This window comes from Solanum tuberosum, unplaced genomic scaffold (assembly GCF_000226075.1).
Source record: "Solanum tuberosum cultivar DM 1-3 516 R44 unplaced genomic scaffold, SolTub_3.0 scf00207, whole genome shotgun sequence".
NCBI lineage: Eukaryota > Viridiplantae > Streptophyta > Magnoliopsida > Solanales > Solanaceae > Solanum > Solanum tuberosum.
Genome location: NW_006239133.1, coordinates 1,064,321 through 1,086,271, shown reverse-complemented (window position 1 = coordinate 1,086,271; position 21,951 = coordinate 1,064,321). Strand labels below are relative to the sequence as shown.

The following is a 21,951-nucleotide window of genomic DNA, read 5'->3' as shown; positions in this document are numbered from 1 at the left end:
CAGAGTGTTTGGCCATAGATTTTCAAATATTTTGGGTGAAATTTCACCATATGTTTGGCCATAGTATTTGGGAACATATTTCACTTTTTAGAAAAAATATGATTTATACCCATAAATTTTAAAAACTATCAAAACTAACCATAAGTTTGTATTACAAGTCAATTGGATTTTCGTTGCAACAAATAACAAGTAGTGTTCATGACACTAAAGCAATGTGGTGGTTTGGAGTGAGTGCAACAAACATCATTTCATACATCATGAAGTAGACAAAGTATATGGCTTTGTTACCCTGAGCCGATTGTTCATCATCTTCATCAACAACCATATCATCACTTTCACATTCTCAGAATATTTCATCACTACTTTGATGTTCACGTAAAAAATTATATAATACAACACAAACAACTACTATATAGGGTGTTTTTGTAAAAGATAAAAGTTTGGTGTAAATTTTAATTTTTAAAGATTCCAAATAATGAGATTTGGCCCAAATACTAGAAAAAACTAGTATTTGAAAATTTGGGTTATTTGTCAAAAATATTTGCCAAATAATGGCAAATTGTACGGACGTTACTATTTGCCAATTTTTTTTCCAAATTTTACTTGAAAAATCTATGGCCAAATGGCAACTAAATTGTGGACAAAACTAACATAAAAAAAATAGATGAAAATTTGGGAAAGGGCCTAAAGTGCACCAACATTGCAATGCAATATGAGGGACTATTAGTATTCGATGTGAAAATACAAGGAGCTTTAAACATGCACCAAATTTTCATTACAACTTAAGAAGTTTGTAAACATTCATCAAATCAATAATTAGCAAGGGCAAGGAGCAGCGAAATAAATCATTAGATAACACTTTTTAAGTTTTCTACATGATCACCTTCTCCCCAATAATTTCCTTTAACAAATGACAAAAACATGCTTCATTTTGCTAACAGGTAAACATAATTACCTTCCTTCCCATAATTTTACATCCACAAAAAGCTGAAACCTTGGAGAGATTTGCACAGCTGGTAATCTACAAAATATGAGCAAGAACCCTAACACTCTCTACATGGACAAAATCAACTTATATCGAATGAACCCCAGTTGCATTATCAAACATGGAACGGAGTGTATCGTACATGGAGTGTACTTGCAAGACAATAGGAACTCATAATGGACTTGCAACTCCACGACAAATTCATGCTAGTTCTGGAGAAGACCAATTTCCAGATTTGAAGTCTTTATAGAAGCTGGAGTTCCTCGAGACAACCCAAAACACTATAACAAAGGATAAGAAAATAATCTTACATTAGATTAGAGTGATAGAACTGCAGTCTGCATAGAGTGCAAATACATCTAAGGAAATAAACTCATACCAGGAAGCCCAGGAACTACACAACTCAGTTCCTTTAGAACATTATAAAGTGTTGTCTTCTCATTAATTTTAACCCATCCAGGGACATCCTCTGAAAAGAATTGAGTGACGAAAAAATAAGAATGGAACAAGTCCATAAAACGATAGTGAAGGCTCAAAAAAAGATTGAACGAGGTCATTAACATTGAATCAAGGCAAAAGGGGGAGAAAAAAACCTAGTTATGTGCATCAACATGCACCATATTTTTCACAGAACAGAAGAGGTACATTATCTGCCTCTAGATTAAGGACATTGAATGTTTTACTGCACAAACACTCTACTTGTACATTTGAACCATGACTGTAATATCTACCTGCTGAAAAGCATGTCAATTTTATATGACAAATGAAACATCCTAGTTCCTTGAAGTTCGTATGAGGATATAATTCCATCCATAGACATATAAAGTCAGCAATGGAGTGCAAATCATCATATTTTTAAAATGAAAATTTGCAAACCCATGTTGAAGAAAAGGCGAGACAACTGTGATGGTTTGATAAAATCTATGTCTCATTACACTCAAATAAACAATGTGATGAAGTCCAAATATTATTTTTAAAAAGGAAAGGTTGAACCAAACAATGGAAATCCCTTCTACCAGACCACCAAAGATGAGCACACATTATAATCTGCTGTGTTTTGAATTAGTACAATGGATCTCTTGTTTCTGACACTAGGCAGCAGTTCTACTAGAAATTGCAATAATCTTGAAAGAGAAGCTTCCCAAATTTTCATCAGTTGAAATATAGAGATGGGGGAGTGTACCTTGTGAAATGCTACCCTTGGTTGAACTCAGAGCAGAAGCACTCTCCTCATCACCAAAGTCTTCCACATGAGAAGCAGCTGTTCCTTCCAGCAGATACTGAAGAATATCCCGCTTGGATAAACAGACACCAGCACAAGCCTGCTCAATCACAAGTTCAGAACAGAGAAGCATAGTACAGCAACATGAACTGGTGGCACTAAAACAGGAAAGCACTAAGAGCTTATTAACTGGAAACTAAGAGATGATCCCTGATAGACACACTATAGCGAATCCCTCTAATCAACTACAACAGTTTCCAATGAAATTGCATATTTGGCATGAAGAATTCGAGTCAAACAGATATTAGACAAATATTGGATTATTCTTGGCCTCACCATTCTACTACACGACCTTAAGTAACTGTAGTTAAGAGGATCGAAAGATGTATCAATAGGGACCATAATAGCCATCAAAAACCACCTTAACAATCTACACCTAGTCAGACAATTTAACCTAAGGGTAGAATAAATGACTGAAGGATGAAATATCAAATCTAGAACCCAGTCTTTACCCCAATAACTCAAGCACATTATACGAGCATTCAGAAACTGCACGGTTGCTATCATTTGGACTACAAAGTCTGTAGAAAATGGGAAAATTATGTAGTACTCGCAGGAGACTATCATGAAGTCAGTAGAAAATGGGAAAATTATGTAGTACTCCCAGGAGACTATCATGAAGTCAGTAAAGTTCCAGTTGGCCAGCATCCACCAAAAAGCAAGTGCAGAAAAAATAAATTAACAGCAACCCAACATGACAGCTTTATGATATGCAAGATTTCTTAATAATCATGTGAACATACAGGTATGAAAATGATCTCTCATGGAATATTTTCCCTTTAGATGGAGTATCGAAGAATACTTAACAATGGACAACACTGTAAACAAAACAAATCCTGATTTCTCCGTCTTGTGGGGGGCACAAAAATGGAATGAATAAGCAGTTTATAAAACTAATCACGCTACCTTGATGAAATATTTCAAGTCCTAAAGAGGCCGGTGCCCCAGCCTCCTATATAACGCTACTACATATCTAAAGTTCCTTCATTCTCAATTAAATGTGGTGGCTATATGCCCAATTTCATAATAGATTTTTTCACAAGGCTTGCCATTCCCTCGTGAAGTACAATAGATCAAAAAATTCTAGGGCGATGCACCTCTTAGACTGATGTAAAGTAATGTATTTTCATTTAGGGTGCTATTTGACTTTTTAGTAGAGATCTACTCCGATGCCTACTTTTAATTTGCCAATCAGATCATACATAACCACAAAGCAAGTTGTACCTACACATATTTATTCAATTGACTTCAAAGTTCAAACATGAAAAAGTTCAACAGTAATCCTATTAATTTTGTCAAGTCAAACCACAAATTCAATCAACAACAATGTGAGTGTCTTTTTTATTTAGACTTCATTGTAATGAAATTCTTTTTAAGTTAATGTGCCAGATTTTGAACACACAGCAGTATGTTGTCCATCTATGTAGTGGAACATCATGTTCAATGGAGCCCAGTAGATGCTTTGGAATATGCAATTGGGTGATTCTCCGAACGACATGAAAAAATGGAAAAAGTAAAAAAATTGTTGCAACAATAGATGATGCAATATTATATACCTCATAATACAACTCAACAGCATCACGAGTGTAAGCATTTTCTTTGTCCCAAGGAAGAGGTGGACAACCTTCTGAAAACATGTGTGGAAGCTAAGGATGAACAAAATCCTTCAAGATAATGGAAAAACAATAATTTGCTTTAGTTACATAAGAATGATTAGTCAAGCTGGTGATAACACAGAGAGAATCACATTTGGTTTAACAATTTGAGTTTGTCATTTTTGTATCTATATATAACAAAGGATATCATATCAAGATGAGCTGAAAACATGTCGGTCTCACAGAACTCCTCTATGAAGTCACTGGACATGACCTCTGGATACAGAAGTAGAACTGCCCAATGAAGAATATTATTTTTGTCTAATGTTGGTTTTCTTAGTCCAGTGAGTTCTTGATACATGGGCTTCGCAATCTTCAATCCTCTAGTCTCAAATGCAGAAACAATGGTCTGAAAGGTTCACAATAAGTGGTGAGAAGCTACCAGAATGAACAATTGTTATATGCAGATAAAAATATAGTAGTAGACCTTAGCAGAAGATACTGCTTTAGACACTTCAGCATCACGACGTTCCATTTCTGATTTCTGTATATCGATGTGCCTAGCAAGCTTCTTCAGTTCTTCATTAGATGACGAGTGCTGAAGACCTTTCTCGCAGAGCCCTTTTGCTTCAGCCAGAAGATTCAGAAAAACTGATGCTTTTGCTGCTCGATAAAGAGCCTATGAATAAAGTACAAATAGATGTCACATACTCCAAGAACATGCAGCACTGGCAGGAAACTATGGCCTGTAATTCGACACATGATGAATAGTAAGAAAAAGCATACCTTAACATTACTTGGATTTAATTTGATTGCATCTTCTGCATCCTGGAGTGCACGTCTATAATTCCCCAAGAGAAGATTGACATGAGCTCTGTTTGAACAGAGAATTGACTGCTCAGCATCACTTAAAGCATTCTGATTTATTGCCCTTGTATAGCAATCAATAGCATCCGAGTAATGCTTCTTGCCCTTCTTGACATATTCATTACCTAATTCCTGCAATGTAGGAAGGACAGCCAACTTTTCATTTTCTCATGATAATTTGGGAAACAAAGATGCTGTGCCCCCTATAATCAAGGAAAAGCACAAAGGGTGATCTAAGCAGTAGACATCCAAAAGGACGGAAATAACAATTGTCATGAAGTGCATATAGCTGTCCAAAAAGGGCATTGCTCATAACATTTCTACTAGGGGTGTGCATCGGTTGGTTCAGTTCGGTTTTATGTATTATCAATTCGGTTTATCAATTTTCGGTTTTTAAAAATACTAAACCAATAAGATATTTTCGGATTTTTTTTTGTCTCAAAAAAAAGACATTTTTTTTATAGGTTTTCGGTTTATCGGTTTTGGTCCTTAACGGTTTGGTTTTCGGTTTAACCAATAAGAAAATGCTTATAAAACAAATATATGACTTCTCCAACAATTTGACACAAGGCAATAATGTAACTTTACTAATGCTCATAAAATAGAAATAGTAATAACTAACAAGAAAAGAACTATACAAGTGTAACGCAGAGAGAAATTAAGAGGAATAAGGTTCTTACTTTAGGTTTCGACGTTTTGTATAATGTAAAGTTATGAACTCAAAGTCACTAAGAAGCGTAGATTGAAGGTTAAAAGGGCAAAAACAGTAACTAGTAAGGTATTGAGATTAATCATCATATCATGATATCCTATTATACTAAAAGTGGGAAGCCACATAGTTAAAAGTTGAAATACCATTTTACGCCTATCCTAATTTAAAATATTATAAAATATCTAATAAGTTAAATATTAATTAATCAAAATATTTTCACAACCTTTTTCACCTCCTAACTTAATGCAAGATAAAGAGCCATAATGTGATCATATTCATCTGTAAGTTACGAAGTTACAGTTAATTATCTAATTGATTATCATATTAAGGGTAAAGACTATGTCATAAAAGTTACTCTTGTAACAGTAAAGACTTAAGAGGACCAAATCAATGATATAATTGGAATAGGAAAAGATAATATTTCAAATAATAGTTATTAATAACATATGGAAGGGTGTATTGATCCACTGATACAATTGTTATTAAGACAAATATGCAAGGGTGTATTGATCTATTGGAATTATTGGCATTTCAATTTAGCTAATTTATTTTATAACAGTTACCCATAATTTATCATGAAATATAAATGTATGCCTCCATATTTATTTGAGGTTTATCCAACTTCAATTACATTTTTTAATTCACATAACTTTCTATTATCAGTACACTAAAAGGAGAAGAATTTAAAAAGTTACATTCAATATTTATTTTGATATAAAGGTAAAGTTAAAGTAGCATTCAATATTTTATTAATTAGCATTAACTAAATTCACATGATAATTATCAAATACATACAAAAAGTCATTATTTACTACTATAAATATAGAAACTTATGGTTCAAACAAGTGCTTCAAGTTTAGGTGAAAAAGGATAAATAACGACAAAAAGAGACCACTGATTAGTGCAGATGAGAGCATAAGGACATCAAGGAATCAACTTTTTTCATTATGTTAGATAACATAGTATAAAATTTTAGCAGCATCATAAGATCTTTGTGTATATATGTTGTTGTAAGATAACTGATAACTTAGTTTTTACTCTTTTGGTATGTTTTGATTTTTAGTTCATAACACAAATAAAGTCCTATAATATATTGTACCAAATTTATCATTTACGATATGTTAGACGATTAAGTTTTTGGGATAAACGTGCAAAGCACGTTTCTAGAACTAGTATTTAATATTTATGAACGGGTAAAGTAGTAATAACTACAGTCTTAATGGTTATCAATTTACCCAATAACCAATATTCAAGAACCGAACCCGTAACCCGATAACTTTTTTTTTATAAAATCATTAAAAACTCATTATTCCAATAACCCAATAACCATAAACTAATAGCACTTTTTTTTATTCGGTTTATTGGTCGGTTCGATTTTTGCACACCCCTAATTTCTACCATACCTCATCAATATGGATTAGAGAAAGCTAGTGTATTCACTTACAGATTGAACAATCAAACATGACTGTCATAGGAAAAAATCATATTTAAACTGAGAAACCTGGAAAAAAAAGACACATAAAGGAATGTTATGGCTTGTTGTATTTGGAATATTTATTTTTTTTGGAAAAATATGAGACAGAAGAAAAGAAAAGAAAGGGAAATGGGAGGATTGGAATAGTCGACGTGTGCAAAAGCTTGCCTGAACACCACCATTAACAACATTAAAGAAAACAAGAAGGGGAAATGAGAGAAAGCAACTTGAAGGTTCTGTTGGTACAAGGCAACAAAGAGGTACTCCGCAATCTAAGATTTTTCCTCTGCCCATGCCCCATAGAAAGGAACAGAAGTTCTTGTAGTGACTCCATCTGTATCGAGGAAATAATGTGTCCTATGTTAATTAGTATCAAATGGTACTGATTCACTTCTTTTGTACTATACTAGACAAAATGGTAAAGCTCTTCTTTTTGCCTACTGTCTACTCTTCTCTTCTTCTTTTTTTCTTTTTTTTTTTGCGTGGATTTTTCTACTTGTTTCTCTTAATACAAAGATACAAGTAAAGAAGCACTTGAATGCAGCTAAGGTCAACAAAACTCAGGATCCTCTTCCTCAAAGCACCGTTGATTTTTGAACTCATTTAATACCAGTTCGCTGTAAGTTCAATTGGTCTCTAGAAATCATGCAGTGGGAGTGGCAACTTGGATCAGAGTCGGATTTAGAATTTGAACTCTATGGCTTCAATTTTAAAGTTCTTAGCGTTGAACCTATTATATTTTTAAAATTATGGGTTTAGACCTTTTTATTGAATATTTACACATAAATCTATACTCCACACCAGAAGTACTTGTTCAGATGAACCCGATGTTATGAGTCTGCATGCATCAGCCTCCGATGGGGATTATCCTACCAAACTGCCGATGTCTCAGGGTGCATTCGATATTGAGGAGAATGTTTTCCATGACAAATTTCACAGGTATAAAAGTAGGTCCATATAATAATCATAGTTCATACAAAGTGGAGGATTCATTTTGCAGATATTGGTTTAACACAAGAATTGATAACAATATATAAATGTTGGTTCAAACAAGGGAGTAAGGTAGGATTATTTGTAACAAAATATGACTTTCTGACAGAAAATATTTTCAATATTTTAATGTAATCAACTAATCATACACTAGAAATGGTTTCAATGAGGAAAACATCTTCTCAAAAAATATTTTCCATCATAACTGCATTATCTCTCCCAAGTATATCTCTCTGAACAACCCTATGAAGTTTGCCTCAATTCTGCTTTTTTTTTTTTATAAGTAAAGGGATGGTTGGGAAGCTTGCCTCAGTTCTGCATCCCAGGCGAATCTTTCATGACTAAAGATTTTTGTACCAAGGCCCAAGCTCATGACTTCAAAGCTCAAAATGAACACACTATAGGAGTAAAAATCCACGTTTTGCTAACAGATGAACCAGACTATGACAGAAGGCTGAATTGGAACCGAAGAGATGTTGATCCTTCTTGCCTCAGACCCAACAAATACTGGGATCGCAGCCCCTAGTATGATTTGGACCGATTTCACCTCGCTACAACCGAAGCCGCTCTATAACCGGGAAACCGTGGGATCTCTCCCTGAAAACTATCACTTTCCAGCTGAAGTATGCTCATAATGGCCATCGGCAGACCAGCAGTCAGCCTCGAGTCCAGCAGCTTGCCCCCAATCAACCTCGAGCCCAGCATCGGAGCTCAGCCAGGTCCTACTAAGTATCCTTTTCAGAACTAGCGTGTAGTCTTTTCACACTATGACGCTGGTCTATAAAAGATCGCTCTCAGAAGAGCGAGGAACATCTATGAAAACATCACGAGAGGACTCTCCAATTTGCTTCCCTTTTATTTTTCTTCGCCTTTGAGCCGTTAACATTCTTGTACTCAATCACTACTTTGTTAATTACTCTTTTGGTTTAGTAACTTAATCACCTTAATTCACCACCCTTAAATTAATTTATTTTTTTAACAAATTCTACTGTTGTCCAGAATAACAATTTTTCCGGCAAACAATTTTATGAGCCATATTTCTAGAAAGACTACAACATAAGGCATAAAATTTGAACCAAAGTGCTTCATCATGCAGTAATAGGAACAAAATAACAAACCAGTGTGATACAAGTTGTTCTACATACGATTGCATGAACAGAACACAAATGAATAAGAGTTATCAAAGTACAGTAAAGAAGTATAAAAATAAAAACCTTAAGTTCAAAAGCGGTAGACTCTTTGAGAGCGGAGATAGCATCAAGATCAGCCAATTCTTTCTCTGTTTTAGGTTCTGAACCTGCCTCCATCCATAACGCCATTGTTATAGCAGCCAAAGCTTTTGATTGTCGGAACTTGTATCTGCTCGGAGCTGAAATTGAGACGCGGAGTTCAAAAATGAGACTTCAGGCTCCGGGCAGGACTATTGGGTTGAACTTTCTCGAAGATTTCGATAAATGGGCTTCTCCGGCCACGTCATTATTATTTTTATAATAAAAAATCAAAATTCTGAACAAACATTTTAACGGTGGTTTTGCAAAACCACCGTTAAAAAATAATGGCATGAATGAGCCTTTTCTTAAACGGTAATGGCATAGATGAACCAAACTTTTAACGGATGACATAAATGAACCTTTTCTGAAAGTTCGATGGCATATTTGAGCCTTTTCCCTTTATGTGATAGAAAAATAAAGTAATAATTAAATTTTGTCATTCTGGACAACAATAGAATTTGTTAAAGGATTGTGAATTAAGACGATTAAATTAATTATAATTGACTATAATTTAATAATTAATTTTGGAATCCGTCCATGATACATTGATACTTTTATCTTTCATTCAAATTAAATGATTTATATTTCAATTTAAACTTAATTTTTTTCTAGTTTAATACTTCTCTTTTTTTTGAATAATGCATAAATATCCCTAAATTATGGTACAAACTTTATGTGTTATGTAGTAGTCATTCTAGTCTAGAAATATGGTGCATAAAGTTGTTTGTCATTCTGGACAACAATAGAATTTATTAAAAGATAGTGAATTAAGGCGATCAAATTACTTTACCTTTTGGCTAAACAAACAAAGTAGAGATTGAATACAAGAATGTAAATTGCTCAAAGACAAGGAAAAATTAAAGGGAAGGACTGAGGTGCAGACATACATGAAAAGATTCAAACAAACATAAGTATAATTAACTTTACATGCACTCACTAAAAAAATGTTAAGCTTTTCATTTACAAGTCATATTAAATATCATACGAAAATGTTTGATGTTTAGCCTTCACAGGGACAAACTTTCATATGTGAATGCCTGAAGTTATCAAACTTCATATTAGGAATGGAGTTATGTTAGTACCAGGGTGATAAATAAAACAAATTTCGTCGATAATTACATTATATGTATAAATTAAATATTATTTTATATTACCCTTATTAATAAATGAACAACCAAAGGACGAACACTGCATCTTCTAATTGTACTAAAGGTAGTACTTATTGTACAGTAAATTTGGCCTTTTTTCATTGATGAATAAACACGTGTCTCACTATTGTTTCACTTTGTGCACTACTTTTGCACTATCTCTCCTTCACAATTCTCTAGATTTCTATTTCCTCCTCTGCTAAGCTTGGTCTATATTCTCAACTCTTCTTTGTAGATCTCAACTCTTCAATAACTAATCTGTGTTGCTGAGTGTCTTCTCTTTGTGTAGACACTATAAATCTCTCTATAAATGTTTCCTCAAGATTTTTGTTTGATTGTTTGTTTGTTCGGAAAGCCTTACCGAAGTATTTCTTCATGATCTCAGGTTTATATATTGCTATTGGCTTTTCTATGTTCTTCACTCTTTTTAAGTGTATAATTTTCTATTGATGCTGTATTATGTTGTCACTCTTTCTTTTGTTTTGTTTATTTATGTTCTTATGCTTTGACTATATACTTTTATGTAGGAGCTTGAAATTTTTATTTAAAGTTTGAAAATTGGGTTAAGAGCGAAATTCTCCTCCCATTTCACTACTAAGCAATCAAAAAAATGATAAATGCACATGGATTTTTTTTTCCCCTAGAGCTTGTGGAAATTAAGGGTGTAAGAGTGAAATTGTTCAAAATTATACAAGTGAATAATTTCAGTAAACATGGATTATATAAGTCAATTGGAGTAACATGATCCATAAGATTCTTTTTATAGGATCATTTTATTTAACAAAATTTTGATATTTGAATTTATTAATTCTTGATTGTCCAGTTCTATATACATTTGTCTGTTAACATGATTATGTTATTCTATTTTTAGGATATCAATTTTCGCTTTCTAATTTTCCTCTTTTTCTCTCTGTTGATAGTAGTAAGGTCACAATTTTCTTGAAAAATAAGTGTGGTCTCCATTTCTTCATTTCTATAATATTTTCCTAACTGTAACGCCGAGCTCCGTTGTTGAAAACTTGGGTCCCATTAATTATTGAGTTCTTGTTAAAGGAAAATGCTCCCAGGCACTAGTTTCGAGACAATCTTCTGAAGTCCCTTCTGGACTTTGGTGTTTTTCTTTTCTCCAGTGGACTTCTTTCACCGGAATACCACTCTCTTTTCTTTCTTTCTCCTTCTTTCTTTCTCTCTTTTTTAACTCCATTGCTGTTCAGATGGACAACAGAGTTTATTTCAGATCTGGGGGAAAGTCTTACGACATCACGGAGTCGGACCAACCCAACCGGCGATTTCCGACAAGTCTTTCTATCAAAAGCTGAAGTATGGTATGACTGGGTTGAAGATGCTAGGCATCACATGAGGAGAATGGTTCTTAGCAGGGGAGCACTCGGTTGGGTCTGCAAAAAGGCTAACAGAGGCTTCAGGGATCAGAGGGAAAGCAGCCAAGTCATGGAGATGCAGGGATTTCTCAACTAACTTCTTTATAGCTTTGAAATTCAATCATTACGGGAGATACCTGTCTCTAATTTCAGTTAAAGGTAGTGACAGAGCAGTTATTATACTCCCAGAAAGTGCATTCAATGAGGGGGGAGAAGTTAGCTAAGAAGATAGAAGCATTCATTAATAGGGGTATAAAACAAACAAAAACATTTAAATTATCAGGAGAGGCAGACTATGCTGCTAACAAGGGGGGGAAGGAGTTATAGAGACGTTTTGCAGAAAAGTAAATGGACCAGAATTGAGACAGAGCTAGCAGAAGAAGGCAGCATGCTGAAAGCTCGAGTCCAATTAGAAGACGAAGACCTATTGGCACGTTGTCTAGTGGGGAAACTTTTTGGAGAAGATGATACACCCACTAGAAATGATTGTAAGAAGATGGGCCCAACAGACTTGGAATGGAGCGCATGGAGTCCAAGTCTATGATATGAATGGAATTTATTCTTTTGAATTCCAGTCCAGAAAAGCAGCGGAACATGTTTGATGGGTGACTGGAGAAGACAAGGGAGTAGATTAAAGCTTCAATGGTGGTCGCCGACCATTGGGGCTTTCCCAATAACCCATGAGTTCGAATGGTTTTGGATTCGAGTTCTAGGGTTGCCTCTACATCTCTGGTCAAGGCCAATAATGAAGGAAATTGGAGATCGGTGTGGCGGCTAGATCGAGACAAAAGAAGAAACCGATCTCAAAAATCATCTCCGTTGGGCTAGGATTCGTGTCAAAGGTCCGGCAAAAGAAATTCCGGCATCCATCGAGATCGCCGATGAGGAGAACATCTTCTCTCTACCTATATGGGTAGAATCGCCGGTGACTTTTCGTAAAAAGTACGATGAGGAAGGAAAGAGACGAGGGTGGGTATCGAGGGAGGAACCCATCAGATCTGTCTAGGTGCAGAGATATTCATAGGTCTGAAAAGCTGCCGGTCAAACCTAACAGAGAAGAAAAGGTTTTTTTTGGTGAAAGAAGTCACGTGGGTGAAAAAGTCATAAAGGGGGCCACTTCAAAACAAATAGAGGGCCACTTGGTTTTAAACCCTGGCCCAAGTCATTTGGGCATGTTAAAAGCCCAATTTTTAAAAGACTGCCCGACAGAACCTGAGCCTTGATACCCAAGAAGACGGGGGCTGTGGAACTAAATGACTTCAGACCAATAAGTCTAGTAGGAGGAGTGTACAAGATAATTGCAAAACTTTTGGCCGAAAGACTGAAAAAAGTGATACATAAGCTAGTGGATAGACAACAAATGGCTTTCATCAAGAATAGGCAGATCATGGATGCAGTATTGATAGCCAATGAAAGTGTAGACTCCAGAGAGAGAGACAAGAAACCAGGGATCCTATGTAAACTGGATATCCAGAAGGCATATGATCATTTGAATTGAAACTTCCTGATGAATATGTTGAAAAGGATACGATTTGGACCAAAATGGCTAAAGTGGATTAGACAGTGCATAAGCTCAGTGAAATTCTCTATTCTGATCAATAGAAGCCCATGTGGCTTCTTCTCGTCATACAGGGGTCTGAGACAAGGGGACCCCTTATCCCCTTTTCTCTTTATCTTGGCCATGGAAGGACTAAACAACCTATTTCAGACAGCAAAAGTAAAGGGCTGGATCAGAGGTTTCCAAGTGGGAAATAATACAAGAAATAATCTAGAGATTACTCATCTACAATATGCAGATGACACTCTAGTTTTTTGTGATGCAGTAGAGGAGCAGATGCTGATTTTGAGGGTCATTTTCAATATTTTTGAGGCTGTTTCAGGTCTGCACATAAACTGGAGCAAGAGTTTCATCTATCCAGTCAACACAGTGATAAATATTGAAGACCTAGCCAATACACTAGGAGGGAAAGTGGGTGAATTACCAACAACCTACTTGGGAATGCCTTTGGGGTCTAAGAGCAAGTCAAAAGAAATATGGAGTGGAGTAATTGAGAAATGTGAAAGGAAGCTTGCAAACTGGAAGTGTCAATATTTATCGTCAGGTGGCAGACTAACTCTAGTTAACAGTGTCCTGGATGCCCTTCCCTCGTACATGATGTCATTATTCCCTATACCAGCCAAGGTAACCAAGAGGTTGGATGCGATTAGGAGGAACTTCTTATGGCAGGGAAGCAAAGATAAGAGAAAGTACCATTTGGTCAAATGGGAGGAATTGCTGGTAAGTAAGAGAGGCGGTGGACTCAATATCATAGAGCTGAAAACCCAAAACAAGAGTTTGATGATGAAATGGTTGTGGAAATTTGTCTCACCAGAAGTATCTCTATGGAAGGAAGTAATAATAGAAAAATATGGCATGGAGGATAAATGGATGACAGAGGTGATCACCAACCCTTACAATTGTAGTGTATGGAGGTCTATCAGGAACCTATGGCAGCTGGTCAAAGAGAGAACAAGCTGCAAGGTGGGCAATGGAGAAAAAGTAGCTTTTTGGAATGACATTTGGTGTGGACAGGAAGCACTCAAACATACTTTCCCTGTACTACATAGTCTGAGCCAAGGACAAGAAGCAACAGTGGCAGAGTTATGGACAGGACAAGGGTGGAACCTGTTTCTAAGAAGGGGACTAAATGATTGGGAGATGACAACCATAGCAAGATTTCATGATACAATGCAAATGGCTACCAATCTGACAGGAGAGGAAGATAGACTAGTATGGAAGGGGGAGAGAGGGGGAGAGTTCACTGTAAAATCAGCATACAGAGAACTCAGGTCTACGGAGGAGCAGCATGCAGGATGGCCCTGGAGGATGATCTGGAGAACAGAAATTCCCTACAAGGTGAATTACTTCACATGGCTCTTGGCAAAGTAGGCAGTCTTGACACATGAGAACCCAATCTACTTAAACAAGAGGAAACCCAATCTACGCTCTAGTTGCTATCTATGTGAAGAACAGGTGGAGACAGTCAACCATCTCTTTTTACACTGCAAATGGACTGATCAATTGTGGCAGATGTTTATCCAAAAGAGGAAGATTAAGTGGACAAAGCCTGGGAGTATTATAGAAGTCCTACAATGCTGGAACAGGGATGGAAATGCAGGAAAAAATGAGAAGAGATGGAGGATTGTCCCAGCTTGCATTTGGTGGACAATTTGGAAGGAAAGGAATCAAAGATGCTTTGAAGGAAAACAGAACAATATCCAGAAGATAAAGACTAATTGCCTAGGGCTTTATTATTTTTGGTGTAAGCAAGTAGTGATAGGAGATGCTGAAAATGTGTTTAATATTATTGACTGGTTGTAACTAGAAGATCCTAAGAATGATGTAAGTAAAACTTTTTGGAGGGGGACTACACTTTGATGTAGTATACCTGTGGATATATAGAAGTAATGTTACCTTTCTCAAAAAAAAGAACCTGAGCCTTTTATTTGCGATGTAAATCGTTGGGAAAAAAATCATGAAATTATATACTCCTCAACTGATCAGAATATGATGGAAGAAACCAAGGTGAAAGATTCAATTAGCAATTATATACAATCGGAAGTCAACACACAGGTGAATGCTGAAGCATCTCCACAAATTTCGGAAGAACTAAATGAAGAAGAAGCTGAGCTATATGGGCAGAATAGTTCGAAACAAATCACAATTCTGGGTGACCCAACACCCATTCAATGTGATGCTTCGGAATGCAGCAAAGAAGTCGAAGGCAAGGTAACAGAATGGGTACAGAAAAATCTGTTGAGGCTAAGCAAAGAGTTTGGAGTAGCTTTCGAGGGGTGCACAGAGGAAGCTTTCAATTTACTTCTGAAAATTGACCAGAGGAGGCTCAAAGAGTTAACAAAAATAGACCCCATCTCGGGGACATGTGAGAATCAGATGGTGCCCAAAGAAGTAAGGAATCTTATCTTTGATGTAAATTACAAAGATAAAGAGTCCAGGAGTGCAACAAGGAGTAGAGGGAGAAATGCAACCTCACATTTATCATGAAGCTAAAAATATTTTCATGGAATGTGAGGGGGCTCAACATGGATACCAAGAGGAATCTGGTAAGAAGTAGAATACAACAAGAGGGGGTGGACATAATAGTGTTGGTGGAGACGAAACTTAGGGGGGAGGTAGGGGAGTATGTGCAGCAGTTGGGGGGAAACAGATGGATGGGAGGAATGTGGATGGAATCTTTAGGTAGTAAGGGGGGTATCTTGATAATGTGGGACAAAAGGAATTGGAAAGGGGAACCAGTAGAAAGAGGAAACCAAAGCATTACCTGCAGTTTCAGTGGTTTAAATCCAGACCTCATCTGGTTCATCACTGCAGTATATGCATCATGCGATGGGAGGGAGAGAAAGGTACTGTGGGAGGAGCTGGGTGCAATGAGGAGCTTCTGTGAAGGGCCATGGGTGGTATGTGGGGATTTCAACACCACAAGGTTTCCATCTGAAAAGACCAATTGTAGCAGAATTTCCGAGGCTATGTCTGTCTGATTTCTCCAGTTGCATCAATGAATTGGAACTTGTGGATCCCCCTTTATTTGTGGGACCCTACACATGGAGAGGAGGGGAAAATCAGAAAAATGCTCCAAGAATCGACAGATTCCTGTACTCTTTTCCTTGGGATGAGATGTTCACCCAAATTAGACGAAGTACTTTACCTAGTTTGGGGTCTGATCATAATCCAATAGTACTGACCTGTGGGGATGAGGTTTTCAAAAAATCATATTTCAAGTTTGAGAAGTGGTGGTTAAATGTGGAGGGCTTTCGAGACAAAGTTAAGGAGTGGTGGGGTTCCTTTAATGTGACAGGCAGTCCTGACTTTATACTAGCCTCAAAATTGAGCTTCTTAAAAAAGAAGCTCAAAGAATGGAGCAAAGAAAATAGAGGCAACTGGAGGGTCAAAAAAGAACACCTACTGGAACAAATTGGCAGTTTGGAAGACATTCAAGTGCACAGAGCATTAACAGATGCTGAGCAGCTTTTGAAAGCTCATATAGCAATGGAGTATGAGGAAGTAGCTAGAAATGAGGAAATCCATTGGAGACAAAGATCCAGAATTCAATGGGTAAAGAATGGATATAAGAACACCAAGTTCTTCCACAGAATGGCGACATCCCACAAAAGAAACAATACTATAGAATCCTTAGTGTTTAATGGAGAAGAGTTTTCAGATCCTGTTGCAATCAGAAATGAAATTGTGGATTTTTATCAGATTTTGTACAAGGAGACATAAAGTTGGAGACCATCTTTGAACATCTTAGATGTTCAAACAATCACAGAAGAAGAACAAATCTTGTTGTCTAGAGACTTTGAGGAGGAAGAAGTTTTGGAAGGAATAAAGCAGTGTGCTGTTGATAAAGCACCTGGACCAGATGGCTATACAATGGCTTTCTTCAGTGTTTTTTGGGAAACTATCAAAGATGATGTGATGCAAACCTTCCACAAATTTCATGCTCATCAAAAGTATGAAAAGAGTTTTAATGCCACATTTGTAACTTTAATTCCAAAGAAGGTGGAGGCAAATGAGCTAAAGGATTTTAGACCTATCAGCTTGATCACAGGGGTATACAAGATCATAGCTAAGGTGCTGGCAGAAAGGTTGAAAAAGGTGATCAGTAAGCTAATGAACAAGCACCAAATGGCCTTTTTCAAAGGAAGGCAAATCATAGATGTTGCACTTCTAGCTAGTGAGTGCATTGATTCTAGAATTAGAGGTGGAACCCCTGGACTGATTTTCAAGCTAGACATTGAGAAGGCATATGACCATTTGAACTGGGAGTTTCTAATCAATATCCTAAGGCAAATGGGGTTTGGGTGGAGATGGTTAAGCTGGATAAATTTCTGCATTAAAACCACTCGGTTCTCCATACTTGTAAATGGAGAACCAGTTGGTTTTTTTCCAGCAGAAAGAGGCCTGAGACAAGGGGACCCACTATCCCCCTTTCTATTTATCTTAGCCATGGAAGGTTTGGACAGATTGATGAGAGTTGCTTCTCAGAATAACTGGATAAGGGGTTTTCCATAAAGAACAGGGTAAATGATACAATTGAACCAACACATCTTTTGCATGCAGATGACACATTGGTATTCTGTGAAGCTGAGCAGGAACAAATTTGCTACTTAAGAGTGATCCTAGTGGTCTTTGAGGCTTGCTCAGGATTGAAAGTAAACTGGAGAAAGAGTAGCATTTTTCCAATTAAGGAAGTGCAACAGATTGAGGATCTTGCAAGCATTTTGAAGTCCAAGATAGAGAAGCTCCCAACAGTTTACCTTGGTATGCCTTTGGGCTCGGAGCACAAAGCAGAAAAAATTTGGGATGGCATTATTGAGAAAACAAAGAAGAAATTGGCTATATGGAAATCTCAATACCTATCTCTGGGAGGTAGAGTTACCCTAATTAACTCAGTTCTGGATTCTTTACCCACTTATGTGATGTCCCTCTTCCCTATTCCTAGTAGGATAGTGAAGGTTTTAGATGCACTCAGAAGGAACTTCTTATGGCAAGGGAACAAGATAGAAAAGGGATTCAACCTGGTGAAATGGTCTGTAGTACAACAAAACAAGAAAAATAGGGGGCTGGGAGTGAGAAATTTAAAAGTTCATAACATGAGCCTCCTCTCAAAATGGTTGTGGAGATATAATTAGGAGGAGCAGGCTCTATGGAAAGAGATAATAAACCACAAATATGGGAAAGAGGATTTCTGGTGCACTAGTGAAGTTAATGAAACTTATGGGGTTGGGGTGTGGAGGACCATCATAAACCTTTGGGAGAGTCTAAAGAACAACTCAAAAATTATGGTGGGCAGAGGAGACAAAACAAAGTTCTGGCTAGATGATTGGTGTGGAAATAGGATTTTTGAGGGACTTGTTCCCTATTCTTTTCTCAATATGCACAAATACCAACAGCAAGATAGAGGAGATGTGGTCACCACAAGGTTGGAATATAATATTTAGAAGACTGCTAAATGACAGGAAGATTGATGGAATGGTGGAGTGTTTGGGCTTGATTGGTGGATTCCTAGGTACTACTCTAGAGCCAGACATATTAGCATGGGGACATCACAAAGATGAGGTATTTTCAGTGAATAGATTATACAACTGGGACTTAAAAGATGTGCAGGAAGATCCATTGGACCTTGGAACACAATATAGAAAAGTGTGGCTCCTGCCAAGGTGAAGTGCTTCACTTGGTTGGTTGCTAGGAAAAAATGTTTGACTCATGAGGCAATGCAGAAGAGGCACATCAACATAGTATCCAGATGTCTCCTTTGTAAAGAAGCTCTAGAGACTAACAAACACTTATTCATGCACTGTTAGGTAACTGCTCAGGTGTGGGCTCTGTTTACAAGCATAGCCAATGAACATTGGACTATGCCTGAACACACCTCTGACCTTCTTAGTTGCTGGATCAAAAGGGGAGGCAGCAAAAGTCAGAAAAGATGGTGGAAAACAGTTCCAGCATGTATCTGGTGGATTATATGAAAAGAAAGGAATCAGAGAATTTTTGAAGGAAAGGAGTGTACAATACAGAAGATCAAATGGAAAGTAATTACTACTTTAGGTTTTTGGTGTAAAGAACAGGATATAGAAGAGGAGTTCCAATTAGTGGACTTCATAGGTTCTCTGTAAGTATTTCTTTTTAGTCTTTTCCCTTTGTTGTAACAGTTTTTTGGAGGTGGCCAGCATAGCCCTTAATGCTGAGGAATACAAAAAGTTACCAGTTTCAAAAAAAAAAAACTTGGGTCCCATTACTATATCTCAATAATTTTGCTTGATTTCTGCAGGATTAATTACTGTTGACGAGCAACAAATGGCATTGGGTTGCAAGTGCGTGTACATTTCCTCCTCTTCTAAGGTAATTCTCTCCAACTCCATTACATTGGCTCATTGTAGGATGGTTTGAATGAGTTGTTGTCAGTTTAAGCTTCCTCTTTTGTTCTCCTTTCTTTATGACTATAGTTCTTATGTGCTTCTATTTTTGGGGTGAATGTTGGTTTTCTTCTTTTTTTTTGAACAATTTCTTTTGTGATATTAAACTTAAAGGAAAATACAAAAATTTGATCGATCTCCAATGTTTCAGATGTACCAGATACGTTGTTGATCGATAAATAAAAATAGTAATCATTTCAAGAGTTGGTTGTATTCTCTGTACATACTTTCAAATGCAATAAGTTTTTACTAACTTCGGTGATCGTTATCTTTTCTAAGATGGTCACTATTTGCACTTAAATTTAGGAGCTCTTAGCAGTAGATTTTATCTTTGAGTTTAAAATTTGTTTCTCATATTTTGTCATAGCAAAATAAAGAGGCTAGCTAGATATGACTACTGAGACATCAACTGATATTCTAAAATTCTCAAAGATTATTCTACTAAATTTGTGTTTAAAGGTAAAATGGACAGGATATATATTAGCAATGGAGGTTTGATCCTGTTTTGCTTATGCCTTTCTCTTTCCTTCATCAGTAAGTTTATCGGCTAACTTGATTGTTTCCCTTTACAATGATCTTCTTCATTGAATTTGTAGTGTTCTTGTGCAGGCAGAGATTTATCTTTTTCTTTTTCATCTATTTTGTTGTCTATTGAGAAAGATATTATGTCTCCATCATCATTGATAATAGAATTTATAAACTCAAGTGTGTTAGAGTAAAAGAACTTGTTTATTTAACATTCTGAAGCATGTACCGTTGAGAAGTAAAATCTTTGATTTATTTACTTCTTTTCCGATTTATTACTTTGGTTCAACAATTCTTCTATTAAATGCCTATAACTTTGTATGGAGGAAATATGAAAATCCCTGAACACTAATGCCCTTTCAGAAATATCAATTGTGTTTGTAATTATGAAGACACGTGTAGTGTAATTTACTCATGTCGAACCAAATTTCTCCTCTCTCTCATTGAACCTTCGCAGCTAAATCCCTTGATCTTCTTCTCTTTTTCTATTCCTCCCTCTCTCCCATGTATATTTAGGGACTTTGTTGGTCATCATCAACCTTCCTTTTACAAAGAAAGCTATGGTATGGAGCTTTGTGAATATATTATCAACTTCTTCATTGGAATGGCATGACAAGACTTCTTAGTCATGTAAAACGCAGGTCTTTTGACATGTCACGTCAAGTTTTCTGAAAATTATGTTCCTTTTATGTTGGATCCGTGCTCAGCACGGGCGTGCTCCATCTAGTGTGTGTGTGTATATATATATTCCATGGTGCCCTATCTTTAGCTAAGTCTATATTTATACCATGTCTTTTGGGTTCACTTTCTTCTATGTGATTTTAGGTCTACCCGGTTGGTCCCCTTTTAACATCTTCACTTACCATAGTTTCACACCTATGGACCAGCACATCTATAAGTATGCATACTATGTCTAAATCTAAACCATCTCAATCAACTTCTCGCATTTTTATCCTCAATGTGCCTTCTGGCAAATATATTCATTTCTAATTTTATCTAATCTGATGTGACCACACATCATCTTAGCTTCCTCAATGTGTGCTACTTACACATTCTGGCAAATGTATTCATTTCTAATTTTATCTAACCTGATATGACCACACATCATAGCATCCGCACAACACTCATAGCAGCCCAACATTCACTGCCACGCGATAGAACATCTCCATTCAAACCATCCAGTTTTAATCCTACGAGTAATATTTTCACCTATCGCACCAAAATTCAATTGATAAAAAATCAATTACATACCTATAACCCTAGAATAAAAAAGAGGTGCAACTATTAAATAAACCTTAATTTCATCGTTTTCAGAGAATCAATGCACGAAAAATATGAACCAGAAAAATTAAAAATAAAACCCAAAAACATGAAATAATTACCTGAAGCAAAGTAATCTAGAAGAGAAATGGATGTTTATCAGAAAAAGAATTGGCGAAACATTGAAGAAGAAGAAGAACGGCGCCAGAGAGAAAGAGAGAATGAGCTTCTGAAATTTTTTAAGGTAAAGGCGTTTTGTATTTTGACTCAAAACTTAGCCCTGTATTTTTTAAACAAAACAATAATATCACTTATTTTTATTTTAAAACCAAACAATTTTTAATAAAAAAAAAGATATCTATTTTTGGTATATATTGCAATATATCTTAAATTGAAATGAGCACAAGTTGTTCGATAAGAGATATACTTAATTTTTCATTAAATAATTTTCTTACATTTTAAATATGTTGGTTAAATGTTTTTTCT

The 21,951-nt window shown here is 36.2% G+C and overlaps 1 protein-coding gene across 2 annotated transcripts; it reads right to left on the bottom strand.

Moving 5' to 3' along the window:
• Nucleotides 1-760: 760 nt before the first annotated feature.
• LOC102589145 (tetratricopeptide repeat protein 4 homolog) lies at nucleotides 761-21,737 on the bottom strand. 2 transcript variants are annotated; one of them, XM_006355837.2, is made up of 10 exons: nucleotides 21,588-21,737; nucleotides 21,294-21,414; nucleotides 9,120-9,274; nucleotides 4,649-4,861; nucleotides 4,350-4,541; nucleotides 4,071-4,271; nucleotides 3,824-3,904; nucleotides 2,169-2,307; nucleotides 1,365-1,454; nucleotides 761-1,266 (listed from the first exon to the last, which is right to left on the bottom strand). In XM_006355837.2, exons 3-10 carry the CDS (start codon nucleotides 9,222-9,224, stop codon nucleotides 1,187-1,189), a joined length of 1,101 nt encoding a protein of 366 aa, XP_006355899.1. In that variant the 5' UTR covers nucleotides 9,225-9,274; nucleotides 21,294-21,414; nucleotides 21,588-21,737; the 3' UTR covers nucleotides 761-1,186. The 2 variants fall into 2 exon arrangements, with proteins under 2 accessions (XP_006355899.1, XP_006355898.1); XM_006355836.2 differs by lacking the exon at nucleotides 21,294-21,414.
• Nucleotides 21,738-21,951: the final 214 nt, after the last annotated feature.

Coding starts and splice junctions, on each gene's coding strand:
- LOC102589145 (XM_006355837.2), bottom strand. CDS start 9,224: ATGGCGTTATGGATGGAGGCAGGTTCAGAACCTAAAACAGAGAAAGAA. Junction 4,862..9,119: donor CTACCGCTTTTGAACTTAAG/GTTTTTATTTTT, acceptor CCTACATTGCAG/GAATTAGGTAATGAATATGT. Junction 2,308..3,823: donor CTGTTGAGTTGTATTATGAG/GTATATAATATT, acceptor GTGATTGAGCAG/GCTTGTGCTGGTGTCTGTTT.